This window comes from Scyliorhinus torazame, chromosome 2 (assembly GCF_047496885.1).
Source record: "Scyliorhinus torazame isolate Kashiwa2021f chromosome 2, sScyTor2.1, whole genome shotgun sequence".
Taxonomy (NCBI): Eukaryota; Metazoa; Chordata; class Chondrichthyes; order Carcharhiniformes; family Scyliorhinidae; genus Scyliorhinus; species Scyliorhinus torazame.
Genome location: NC_092708.1, coordinates 273,820,485 through 273,833,978, shown reverse-complemented (window position 1 = coordinate 273,833,978; position 13,494 = coordinate 273,820,485). Strand labels below are relative to the sequence as shown.

General features: G+C 46.4%; 1 protein-coding gene across 6 annotated transcripts in view; it reads left to right on the top strand.

Annotated features, from left to right (window-relative positions):
* Positions 1 to 13,494, top strand: part of LOC140398702 (BRD4-interacting chromatin-remodeling complex-associated protein-like) — a 215,432-nt gene that overhangs the window by 186,524 nt on the left and 15,414 nt on the right. For 5 of the 6 annotated variants that reach the window (XM_072487720.1, XM_072487732.1, XM_072487729.1 and 2 more), the window contains 2 exons: positions 3,627 to 3,721; positions 10,177 to 10,279. The exons of the other annotated variant lie outside the window; for it this stretch is intronic. In XM_072487720.1, the coding sequence (XP_072343821.1) occupies positions 3,627 to 3,721; positions 10,177 to 10,279 (198 nt within the window). The remainder of the gene's footprint in view (positions 1 to 3,626; positions 3,722 to 10,176; positions 10,280 to 13,494) is intronic. 6 annotated transcript variants of the gene reach the window in all.

The window sequence follows — 13,494 nt, the reverse complement described above, 5'->3', positions numbered from 1 at the left end:
CGCCGCCATCTTGGCTTTCCTCCCTCGCCCTTTTCGCTGCACCAGAATTACTTTTTTCACCGCTCCACTCCTGGTCCAATCCATACAGTGCCGGGAAAATTGTACTGTCACCTTCCCACACTGGGAACCGTTGAACAAATGCAGCTGGGGCCCCTAAAAAGAGCCCAAAAGTCCATTTCTGGCGGGAGCTGCCGAACGTGCGACTTAGCTCAGCATAGCCGCAACCGGAAGTCATCCACCCAGGCCACTATTGTCAGACAGGAAGACCTCCTGCTGGCATCCCTGGGAAACAGCACCTTCCACCTTTCCTAGACAGCTGCAGTGAGGCTTTGCTAAACCATGGGGCCACGCATTGTCTGCTCTGTGACGTGCTGGTCGATGCAGAATTTGGAATTGCTCCTAGCTTGCAATGAGTGAATGGCTATCCAGGCACCATTTAAATATGACTCTCTGAGCTTTGACCCCATGAGGTAATGGCATGGACAGTGACTTCCTGCCTACTCCTGCCACAAGATTCAGCGAGTTCCTCGCGGATGCATATATAATATGCTGAACAATGCAAGATCACATCCCCCTAGTGGAGGACTTCCATGCTCACACTCAGCACCAAATCTAGATTCCGGAACACAGGATTGCAGCCCAGGAATTGATGGCCACGGAAAGTGTGTTAGCAACACAGCCAAACAGTTTAATTCTCAATCTGCAAATCCTTCCACCCCTCTTCTGGCAGGTGATAAGAGCGTGAGAGATTCCTGATCAGCTATGCTTTATGTGGAGTGGCGCCTCTCAAGCTGTAGCCTCTGGCTTCAGACTAGAAACCTGTTCCAGGAAAAACTGGTTATGAAAAACAGTTGTACATATGGCTATTGTCAGCCTCAGGTGTCTCTAGACATGAGAAGTCTTCTTTGTCTAAGTATCTCATTTTCTAGTCCAATGCAACTTTAATATGTAAAGAGAACAGTAGAGTTCATGCTGAGTATCATCTGATTTTCAAATCATTCTTATTCATTTGGCTGATACTGACTGACACTACAGTGCACGAATAGAATGCCAGATTTTGTTGTCAGTTCTCCACTTGGAATGTTGTATATCTGAGCTACACTGTTGAACAAGTATCAAAAGACCAAGGGCAAGATTCTCCATTTGGGACTGAATTATGTGCGGTTCGTGTTCCCGTTGGGGTGTATTCGATAAGAGAGTCAGGACATGCAAATGGGTCAGCACTCTGCTGGCACAAATTCAGTGTTATTCCCGGCCTAGCGGGCGTTCTAACCACTGGGGCCGGAGTTAGCACCAAAGAGCTGTTGGAGCTGTTTTAAGCGCCCCACATACCACACACTTTGCAGCCACCAAGGTGGCTCTCACAGAAGACCTGCCGCCATCCCGCCACCCCCGAGGTCGGGAGTCCAAGGTGGACCCACAGCTCCATGCCAGTGAGAGGTGGAGAGAAACCCTCTTCCCCAGGGTGGGCCACAAACTCAAACCTGCCCCCCTGAACACTGCTTGGGAGATGATGGCAGAGGCAGTCAGCGCTGCCAGTCTCACCCGGAGGAGACAGCTGATTATCCGGCGGAGTGGGGGGGGGGGGGGTCACTGGTGAGGCCTCTCTCTTAGAGAGGGGCAGAGAACCAGGGAGGATACCAATGATCATGGTGCAGTTGTCCTCTGGTAGGGGTGAGCTCTGCTGATTCCCTGCTTCCTCTGCAGTGGGGCAGAGCTTCAGAGAGGTTCCAACACCTGGTGGGCTCCTGATTGAGCCTGGACATGCTCATCCCCTTGATGATACATACGGGGTATGAAGGTGTCCAGAGGGGCGGCCTGGGTCGGCTGCCAGATGACCAGAGGCCTTCTGAGCATTCAAAGGACACAGGCAGCACTCAGCAGTGTGAGCAGCCAGCAACCTGGACCCTGGAAGTAGCACCAAAGCGGTGCATTTAGAAGACAGATTGCAGCAATCGTGGACTGTGCCAGGCCACCCCGAAGTCCACGGACACGGCACCAAGTCACTACCCATTGTTGCCGACCCTGGTAGCCATCCCCCAGCAAGCCCGACAGTTTTCAACAGTTTTTCATTTTTTGTTTTGCCTTCCGCTCCCCATCCGCAGCCATGATGCCCAATCCCTGTTTGGAAATACTTGTAGTAATTTGCGACTGCGAGACTACTTCCGCCTAAGAGGGACAGGGCATTGCAGAAGGGCGGAGGATGAAGTGTCCTACCGCTAATCACATTAAATGCATGCAAATGCAAGTTTTGCAGGCTCCATCCGACACGTGTAAACCTCAGTTTCGCCGACAGGGGGGGACCGAAGCATGGTGCCCGAAACGGCGGCAGGTGCAAACCTCGATATTTGCTGGATGACCAATTCTCCACCCGATCACCTTTCTGGCATCACAAGGCCGAGAATCCAGCTCCAGATCTTTCGGTACAAGGCAGGAAATGCCAGAAGATGCAATGTACCAAGCCAGGAATTTGCATTTTCCCGGCCACCTGTTGTAAATTGGGATGAAAGATGAGCGTGTAGCTGGATTTGCATCCATTCTGTTAGCAAGGGAATGTGCATGACATTGTAAAAGACAAGTGGCAATATAAACCTTTAGTAACCTTTTCAGTTCCTAAAATGTACAAGTGAAGACTGAAAAGAATTGAATAGTATTTTGAAACTAGTCATTCTGCCCAACTGGTCTATACTGGTGCTTATGCTCCACATGAACCTCATACCACCCTACTTCATCTCACTCTATTTGAATATCCTTTTGTGCTTTCTTTAATTGCGTTTATCCAGCTTATCCGTAAATCTGACTGTGGTATATGCTATAATTATTGCTTGCGGTAGTGAGTTCCACATTCTCACAATTCTCTGGGGAAGGGAGTGCCTTCCAAATTCGCTATTGGATTTATTAGTCTAGTATTTACAGTCCCTAATTTTGGTCACCCCTGCAAGAATAGCACAATTCTTTTCGCCTTGAGCTCACTTGAAATCAAAATCTACAGATGCCAGAAATCTGTAAGGTTTGGTATGGATGAAGTGCAGTCCAGTTTCAATTCAAACCTGAGGTAACTGTCTGTGTGGAGTTTGCCCGTTCTCCCCGTGTCTGTGTGGGTTTCTTCCAGGCACTCCAGTTTCCTCCCACAGTCCAAAGAAGTGCAGGTTAGGTGGATTGGCCATGCTAAATTATAGAACATAGAACGATACAGCACAGTACAGGCCCGTCGGCCCACGATGTTGCACCGAAACAAAAGCCATCTAACCTACACTATGCCATTATCATCCATATGTTTATCCAATAAACTTTTAAATGCCCTCAATGTTGCCGAGTTCACTACTAAATTGTCCCTTAGTGTCCAGGGATGTGCATGTTCGGTGGAATTATGGGTTACAGGAATAGGGTGAGGGAGTGGGCCTAGGTAAGATGCCCTTACAGAGGATCGGTGCAGACTTAATGGGCTAAATGGCCTTCTGCACTGTAGGATTTTTATAATGTTATACAAACAGGTGCCAGATTGAACTGTCTTCCGTTGGCCTGAAACAGAAAGCTAATTGCAGTTTCACAAGATGTATGGTGTGGTGTTGTCATTATTTTAGTAGTTTTCTCACTGTACGCCTGATTCTTTTTCCCCCTCCCAGTGGATGAAGAGTTTGAGGTCGTATCAGCACAACTCCTTAAACGAACGCAGGTCATGCTGAACAAATACCGGCTGTTGCTCTTTGAAGAATCCAGGGTACGGTGTTCATGTTACATTAAGTGCATGCTCTTTCCAAAAGGAATCCAGACCACCACCAGGGAGTAGAATTTTGTCAGGGTAATGATCTCTCAGGATCTTGACCCAGTGATGCTTCTTCACACAAAGACAGTGGGTGTTGCTAAATAACTTGAGCACGGAGGGACGGAGTAGGGAGAGAGAGTGAGGGCAGACAGATTAACTAAATCCTGTCCGCATTCAATATTAATACTCTACAGCAGAATTCATATTCTTATATTTTGAACAGTTCCTCTTTTCAAAACATTGGGATAAAAATATATAACTTTCTATTGGTGGCAGCACATTCTACAATTTTCAGTAAAACAGCAGTCGTAAATATGGTGTGCAAGAAAGAAAAATACTTGAAAAAAAATCCAAATCTACCATTAACAATATTACTGATTATACAATTGATTAATAATCAAAGCACAATCATATCTAGTTTTAAATCAATGTCTACAAAGATTTAATACAAAATAACTTTAAATATTCTATTTAGGCCTAAAAGAAAGAGCAAAGCAGAAAAAAGATTGCAAATCTTAGTGGCTGCAGGCCTCAGGCCTACACTAACTATTTTTCTCCCCTTTGCTAGCCGTGAAACAGTGAGTCCAGGCACAGCACCTTATCGTCTGAAATTTACCAGAATGATACCAAGGCTTAAAGGGCTAAATTATAAGGAGAGCTTCCACTAATCTGCTCTTGAGTTTGGAAGATCGAGAGGTTATCTGACTGAGGCTTTTAGAATCAGAGTCACAGCAAAGAAAGAGGCCCTTCGACCCATCACGTCTGTACCGACCTAACTATTAAAACATAGAACAATACAGCGCAGTACAGGCCCTTCAGCCCTCCAGGTTGCACCGAAACAAAAGCCATCTAACCTACACTATGCCATTATCATCCATATGTTTATCCAATAAACTTTTAAATGCATTCAATGTTGGCGAGTTCACTACTGTAGCAGGTAGGGCATTCCACGGCCTCACTACTCTTTGCGTAAAGAACCTACCTCTGACCTCTGTCCTATATCTATTACCCCTCAGTTTAAAGCTATGTCCCCTCGTGCCAGCCATTTCCATCCGCGGGAGAAGGCTCTCACTGTCCACCCTATCCAACCCCCTGATCATTTTGTATGCCTCTATTAAGTCTCCTCTTAACCTTCTTCTCTCCAACGAAAACAACCTCAAGTCCATCAGCCTTTCCTCATAAGATTTTCCCTCCATACCAGGCAACATCCTGGTAAATCTCCTCTGCACCCGCTCCAAAGCCTCCACGTCCTTCCTATAATGCGGTGACCAGAACTGTACGCAATACTCCAAATGCGGCCGTACCAGAGTTCTGTACAGCTGCAACATGACCTCCTGACTCCGGAACTCAATCCCTCTACCAATAAAGGCCAACACTCCATAGGCCTTCTTCACAACCCTATCAACCTGGGTGGCAACTTTCAGGGATCTATGTACATGGACACCTAGACCCCTCTGCTCATCCACACTTTCAAGAACTTTTCCATTAGCCAAATATTCTGCATTCCTGTTATTCCTTCCAAAGTGAATCACCTCACACTTCTCTACATTAAACTCCATTTGCCACCTCTCAGCCCAGCTCTGCAGCTTATCTATATCCCTCTGTAACCTGCTACATCCTTCCACACTATCGACAACACCACCGACTTTAGTATCGTCTGCAAATTTACTCACCCACCCTTCTGCGCCTTCCTCTAGGTCATTGATAAAAATGACAAACAGCAACGGCCCCAGAACAGATCCTTGTGGTACTCCACTTGTAACTGAACTCCATTCTGAACATTTCCCATCAATCACCACCCTCTGTCTTCTTTCAGCTAGCCAATTTCTGATCCACATCTCTAAATCACCCTCAATCCCCAGCCTCCGTATTTTCTGCAATAGCCTACCGTGGGGAACCTTATCAAACGCTTTGCTGAAATCCATATACACCACATCAACTGCTCTACCCTCGTCTACCTGTTCAGTCACCTTCTCAAAGAACTCGATAAGGTTTGTGAGGCATGACCTACCCTTCACAAAGCCATGCTGACTATCCCTGATCATATTATTCCTATCTAGATGATTATAAATCTTGTCTCTTATAATCCCCTCCAAGACTTTACCCACTACAGACGTGAGGCTCACCGGTCTATAGTTGCCGGGGTTGTCTCTACTCCCCTTTTTGAACAAAGGGACCACATTTGCTATCCTCCAGTCCTCTGGCACTATTCCTGTAGCCAATGATGACATAAAAATCAAAGCCAAAGGTCCAGCAATCTCTTCCCTGGCCTCCCAGAGAATCCTAGGATAAATCCCATCAGGTCCCGGGGACTTATCTATTTTCAGCCTGTCCAGAATTGCCAACACCTCTTCCCTACGTACCTCAATGCCATCTATTCTATTAGCCTGGGGCTCAGCATTCTCCTCCACAACATTATCTTTTTCCTGAGTGAATACTGACGAAAAATATTCATTTAGTATCTCGCCTATCTCGTCAGACTCCACACACAACTTCCCATCCCTGTCCTTGACTGGTCCTACTCTTTCCCTAGTCATTCGCTTATTCCTGACATACCTATAGAAAGCTTTTGGGTTTTCCTTGATCCTACCTGCCAAATACTTCTCATGTCCCCTCCTTGCTCGTCTTAGCTCTCTCTTTAGATCCTTCCTCGCTACCTTGTAACTATCCATCGCCCCAACTGAAACTTCACACCTCATCTTCACATAGGCCTCCTTCTTCCTCTTAACAAGAGATTCCACTTCTTTGGTAAACCACGGTTCCCTCGCTCGACGTCTTCCTCCCTGCCTGACCGGTACATACTTATCAAGAACACGCAGTAGCTGATCCTTGAACAAGCTCCACTTATCCAGTGTGCCCAACACTTGCAGCCTACCTTATCCCCCCCAAGTCACGTCTAATGGCATCATAATTGCCCTTAGCACCTAAGCACCTAACTATTCTAATCCCATTTTCCAGCTCTTGGCACGTAGCCTTGTACACAATGGCATTTCAAGTGCTGATCCAAATACTTCTTGAAAGTTGTGAGGATTCCTGCCTCTACCACCCTTTCAGGCAGTGAGTTCCAGATTCCAACCACCCTCTGCGTGAAAATGTTTTTCCTTATCTTTCCTCTAAACCTCCTTCCCATTACCTTAAATCAATGCCCCCTGGTTATTTTGCCCCCTTCTAAGGGGAAAGGTAACTTCCTATCCTCCCTATCTATGTTCCTCATAATTCTTTGCACCTGAATCGGATTCCCCCCTCAGCCTCTTTGCTCCAGGGAAAACAACCACAGCCCATTCAGTCTCTGTTGAGAGCTGGAACGCTCCGGCCCAGGCAACATTCTGATGAATCTCCTCTGCACCCTCTCCGGTGCAATCATTTCCTTTCTATAATGCAGTGACCAGAACTGCACACAGTACTCCAGCTGGAGTCTAACCAGCATTTTATACAGCTCCAGCATTACCTCCCTCCTCTTATATTCAATGCCTCGGTTAATAAAGGCAAGAATCCCATAGACCTTCTTAACCACCTTAACTACCTGCCCAGCTGTCTTCAGAGATCTGTGAACCTATACACCAAGGTCCTTTTGATCATCTGTACCTCCTAGGGCCTGACCATTCATTGTATATTCCCTTGCCTTGATAGTTCTCCCAAAATGCATTACGTCCCACTTTTCATGGTTAAATTCCATTTGCCTCAGTCCTGCCCATCTAACCAGCCCATTTATATCATCCTATAATCTAAGGCCTTGACCCTCACTATTTACCACACCACCCCCACACCATTTAGAAATGTAAAAAGATTTGATAGCTAGAGATAAACTGTTTCCTGTGGTAAGGAAATCTCAGAGATTAAGGCATAATCTTAAAATTCAAACTAGGCCATCAGTGGTGATGTCAGGAAGCACCTCTTCATACAATGGCCAGTGAAAACATTTTGAACTCTCACTCAAAAAGGAAGAGAGCCAGCTAAAAGTTTCAAAACTGAGATTAATCTATTTTTTGTTGGGGAAAGGTATCAAGTGATATGGAGCAGCGGTAAGGGGCGGATTCTCCAATCTAGAAACTAAGTGCTCCCGTCAGTGGAGAATCGTGACCGTGTCTCGCTGGTACATCGCCCAGGTGGAATTCACAGACCATTGCTATGCAAGAATATGCATAGCGCTAAACATGCCGGTTTCCCTGCACTTACTGGTGTTTGACCGCTATTTGGAATGGGTGCCCCAACCCCAGTGTCCAAAGATAAGCCCCACCCCCCAAAGAAAAAGCATTGACCCTTCCCGCTGACGAGGGGAGCACCCCCAACTCTTCATCAAGGAGGTGTATCCTCCCCCTCCCCACCACGGGAATAATGGGTCATCCCCCCCACACCAGGCACGCATTAGGGTGACCCCACCAGCCCTCTCATAGCACCTCCTTCAGCCACCAAGGTACCAAGTGCTTTCGCTCCCTCTCTTCTGACTGCAGAAAGTACTTAGCATTGTTGAAATGGCCAGCAGCTATCAATCAGAACAAGAATGTTCATAAACATTATGGTCAGGATCAATGGAGGATACTTCAGATGCATTAAGGCATGAAGGGAAAGATAAACACAAGTCCTGGCAGCTGTATTTAACCATTCAACTATCAATGAAAGGCTAGTTAAAGGTACTGCACTGTGAAATTGAATGAATGCTCAGCATTTCATCAAATCCCTACAGTGCAGAAGGAGGCCATTAGGCCCTCGGGTCTGCACCAACCCTCTGAAAGAGCACCCTTCCCAGACAAACTCTCATAATCTTTGGACACTAAGGGGCAATTTTATCATGGCCAATCCACCTAACTTGTACAACTTTGGACTGTGGGAGGAAATCGGAGCAACTGGAGGAAACCCATGCATACACAGGGAGAAAGTGCAAACTCCACACAGACAGTCACCTAAGTCCGGAATTGAAGCCAGGTCCCTGGCGTTGTGAGGCAGCAGTGCTAACCATTTCAATGGATCGCAGGGGATAGCAAAGCTGTTCAATGTTGGGGCTTTCGAGGAAGGCTCTGACACTTCAAAAAGCATCAGTTTCAAAAGCATAGGGCTGAGGGCAGCGCAATGGCACAATGGTTAGCACTGCTGCCTCACTGCGCCAGGGACCGGGGTTCAATTCCAACCTTAGGTGACTGTCTGGGGTTTGCATCTTCTCCCCATGTCTGCGTGGGTTTCCTCCGGGTGCTCCAATTTCCTCCACTGTTCAAAGATGTGCAGGTTAGATTGATTGGCCATGATAAAATTGCCCCTTTAGTGTCCAGAGATGTGCAGGTTAGATGAGGTTATGGGTATAGGGTGGGGAAGTGGGCCTAGGTAGGGTGCTTTTTCAGAGGGTCGGCATAGTTTTGATGGGTCAAATAGCCTCCTTTGACCCTGTAGGGATTCTACGTGAGGAAAGCTATTTTCTATGTTTTCTTTGAAAGGGAAAGTGTTCCTGGCTTGATTCTTCATTGAATTGTCCAAACTTCTCATCAGCTGTCAGGCAGAGCAGTTCAGAATGAGAAGGCCACTTCAGAGTTTAAGCAGGTCAGACAAGGATGATGATTTTGAACAGAGGGCTGCCTGAGATCACCATGCCAAGAGTGATCTGCAGGGTGCCCAGGGCTGGAAGGGGCAGTCCAGGTACGGGACACTCATCCTTACCCACAGCCTGAGCCCACCCAACCCCCAGGTTTCTTGGGGGACCCTCCCTCTGCAGTCTGGCAGTGGCAGAGGGGCAGATGAGCAATGGGCTAAACTCCTTGACCCACCTTAGGGTCCATTTAGCCAGGACAGCACTTGTCAATACTTGCACCAAAGCCTGCCCAGTGAGGTTCCCGCTGTGGGGTCGGAGCATAATGGGGGGGAGGGGCTTCCATCCTGTTAATGGCATACAAATGAGTGCATATCAACAATTTGCATGTTCCTGCTGCGGGCGGGAAGCCAGCTATGGCGGCGGGATGGGACCGGAGACTGGGGACTGGTCTGCCGCCCAGCTCCAATCCCATTTTTGGGCCGATGCAGGATTCTCCGCCCAATCAGCATCCCTAATCCGAGAATCCTGGCCAAGGGGACTAAGTTGAAGTACAGCTCAGAATAACCTTCACTAAAGAAGTTGTGAATCTTTACCCCAGAGAGTTGTGGATGCTCCATCAGTAAATATATTTAAAGGTGGGATAGAAACATTTTTGGTTTCTCAGGGAATTAAGGAATATGGGGAGCGGGCAGGAAAATGGAGTTGAAATCCAGGATCAGTCATGATCGTATTAAATAGTGTAGCAGGGTTGACGGGTAATATGGCCCACTACTGTTGCTAATTGCTGTGTGTAATTCAATGAGAAAACAGGCTAAAGGGGCTGAATAGCTACTACCTGCTCCCATGTTTCCAAGTCCTGGTGTTCACTACTTTGTTTTGTGTATGTTGTCAGAGGACAAAACCCTCAGCTGAGATGGTGATGATTGATCGAATGTTCATTCAAGAAGAAAAGGTGGCTTTCCAGGAAGCAAAGCAACTGGCCAGAGACAGTCCTGGTAAGATGGCTTTTCAAATATACAAACAGTTGAAAACTTGGAAGAAAGGGGAGTTGACATCCATGTACAATTTAAAACTGGCAAGAGACTGGAATTGAGACAGGGCGACTAGACTTTTAACTTTCTGCAGCACCTGAGGGCCAGTTGTGCTGAGAGAATGCAGATTTGGCAGGAGTTGTTTCTGGTATTTAACATCCTACTGAAGTCTTATCCACAAGACAGCAGCTCCAACAATGCAGCACTCCATCACTACTGGATTGTGGTGTCAGCCTAGATCTTCTGCTCAAGTCTCTGGGGTGGGACTTGAGCCTACAATCTCTTGACTTCGAGGTGAGATTGCTGCAGACTGCGTCACAGCTGACACAATCACCCCATTCAATTTTCATTTCAGTTGAGGTCAAATGGGAAAGAAAATTACGTGGGTTGGAAAATGGGCACTGATTCGCTGTCACCCATTTTATTACAGCCAGTCAAAATCAATCTTGGCCCTTATGCAGATACATTCAAAGAGTGGGAGATGTCCCTGGACTTAGAGGTTAGAGTGATGAGAATCACTGGAGAAATTGTCAAAGCGTGATGAGAACTGATTCCATTTAGGCATTTAAGGTGGCAAACTGAGATCAGGTAAAATTACTTCAAACTAAATTAGGAGTTACTTTTTAAACTACTAGGCAAATTTAGGACTGATATCAAGAAGGTCTTCACAGAGGAATTTAATCATTTCATTGTGGACTTCCTGCACATCATGAGTTACTTGAGTGGTCAGATATTGCAATGGGGAACCACATGGCCTTTCTGGATAGACAAGTTAAGATGGGCCAAATGCCCTTGTTAATAGTTAGTCACTGAATTATACAGCACAAAATGGCCATTTGGCCCCATCATTTGTACCAGCTCTCTGAAAGAGTTATTAATTTGTCCCGTTCCTACTGCTCTTTCCCCACCGTCCTGCAGTCTTTTTTTAACAAATATTTATCCAATTTCCTTTTGATGGTTACTGTTGAATCTGCTTCCATCATTCATTCAGGCAACACATTCCAGATCAGAACAGCTCACTACTTAAAAATGTTTCATCCCCCTCTAGTTATTTTGCAAATTGTCTTAAATCTATGTCCTTTGGTTACTGACCTTCATGCCAGTGACAACAGCTTCTCTCTATCCACTCCATCAAAACCCCTCTATTAAAGCTTCATGAAATCTCTCCTTAACCTGTCCTCTACGGAGAATAATCCAAGTTTCTCTTGCCTCATCATAACTGAAGTGTGATATCTTCACAGGAAAAAAAGATTGGCGCATGCATATGACGTTCAAGTACCCAACTGAACTGGTTTATTCCGGTTTGATTATACTCATATGATCAAAAGAAGGGACTGTTATGGGACTTCCGGTGGCAGCCATGGTGTGAGTGGCTGCACACAGGGCAGCTCCTGCTTGAAGAGCTCTTTTTACATGAAATTGGGTGCAACTTCAACAGAAAAGTATAGCTGAAGGTCAGAGGAGAGGTTCCCTCCGGGAGTGATATGTCTGTTGGTTACCAAACCCAGCAGAAGAAGGTGAAAGACCTGGCCAAAGAGTTGGAAGAGACCTCTGTGGCGCATCAGCCAGTGGAAGGGTGGCGGAGGGGGAAGGGTTAGGACAAGTTGGAAAGCCCCAGATGGAACAGTTGATGGCCTTCATCAAGGAAGAGTTCCGCCAGCAGAAGAAAGAGATGCAGGAGGATCGCTCGAAGGCCATTGAAGGGGCTGTGGCACCCCTGAAGGGCTCGATGGAGAGAGTGGAGAAATGTTTGGAGGCGCAGATCCGAGAGATTTGGAGGGTGGTGGCATTGGAAGTGGAAGTGGGGCTCTTAGGAGACCTTTGCAAGACATTGCGAGCAAAGATGGAGGAGCAGGAAAATAGATCGAGAAGGCAGAATCTGCGGATAGTGGGCCTGCCTGAAGGAGTGGAAGGTACGAGTGCTACTATGGGGAGGGAACGGAGGGTGACACGACGAGGCGAGGTTGGAGAAGAAACATGGTCAGGGGCGAAGAAAGGGGCCATCTTGGATGGTCCAGGTATAGGGTGCAATTAACGGGGGTAGAGCCAAAAGGGGAGGATGGCAGATGGTAGAGGGGAATGGAGGCGTAAGCTCCCGGTAAGGCTGATAACGTGGAAAGTGCGAGGGCTCAATGGACTGATCAAAAGATCTTGGGTCTATGCTTGTAAGCCGAGGTGGTCTTTCTGCAGGAGACGCACCTCTGCCTGAAATACCACGTTAGGCTAAGGGGTGGGTCAGGTTTTCCACTCGGGGTTTGATTCAAAGTCACGGGGACTGGCAATTTTGATGAGTAAGAAAACATAGAACATACAGTGCAAAAGGAGGTCATTCGGCCCATCGAGTCTGCACCGACCCACTTAAGCCCTCATTTCCACCCTATACCTCTAACCCAATAATCCTTCCTAACCTTTTTGGACACTAAGGGCAATTTAGCATGGCCAATCCACCTAACTTGCACATCTTTGGACTGTTAAGTAATGGGTTAAGAGACATTCCAATTAGTTGTCTCATTTATGTTAAGTATCCAATAGTTGACATTGATATGTAAAGAGGATTCAGGTGGCCTTTGTGGGAGGTGATGCGAAGATATAGTTTTGTGTAGAGTCTGTTAAAGTGAAATAAAGGTGTTTGTAAAAGGAGCAGTACCTTTGACTCTTTATACAACATCAGCTAAACGTCCAACAAGTGGTAGCAGAGGATGGTTGCTGTGCAAATGTGAAGGGTTAAAAGGTACAACTTTTCCAGACCAATCCAAGGAGTGAGTGAGAAGAAGAAAAAAAGAAGATATATGGCTGAACCTAGGATAAAGATGGCCGGCTATGACTACCCCCCCCCCCCTTATTTTCTGAAAGGGGATCATATGACCAATGGAGAAGTGCAGTAGTTATGTGGACTAAAGTAACTGCCTTGGGAAAGAGAAAACAAGGTATGGCATTGGCTCTTTCTCTACCTTATGACAGTAAAATCCGAAGCAAAGTGTTTTTTGAGCTGGAATTGGAAGAGTTAGACTTCCAAGAAGAAGGTCTGGAGACTCTATTACATTACATGGATAAGATTTATAAAAAGGATGACTTGTTAAGTGCATATGAAGCATGGTCGGATTTTGATAGATTCTGGAAAATAGAGGATTTCTCCATTGAAGACGATATAATGGAATTTGGCAGACTATATAAAAGGC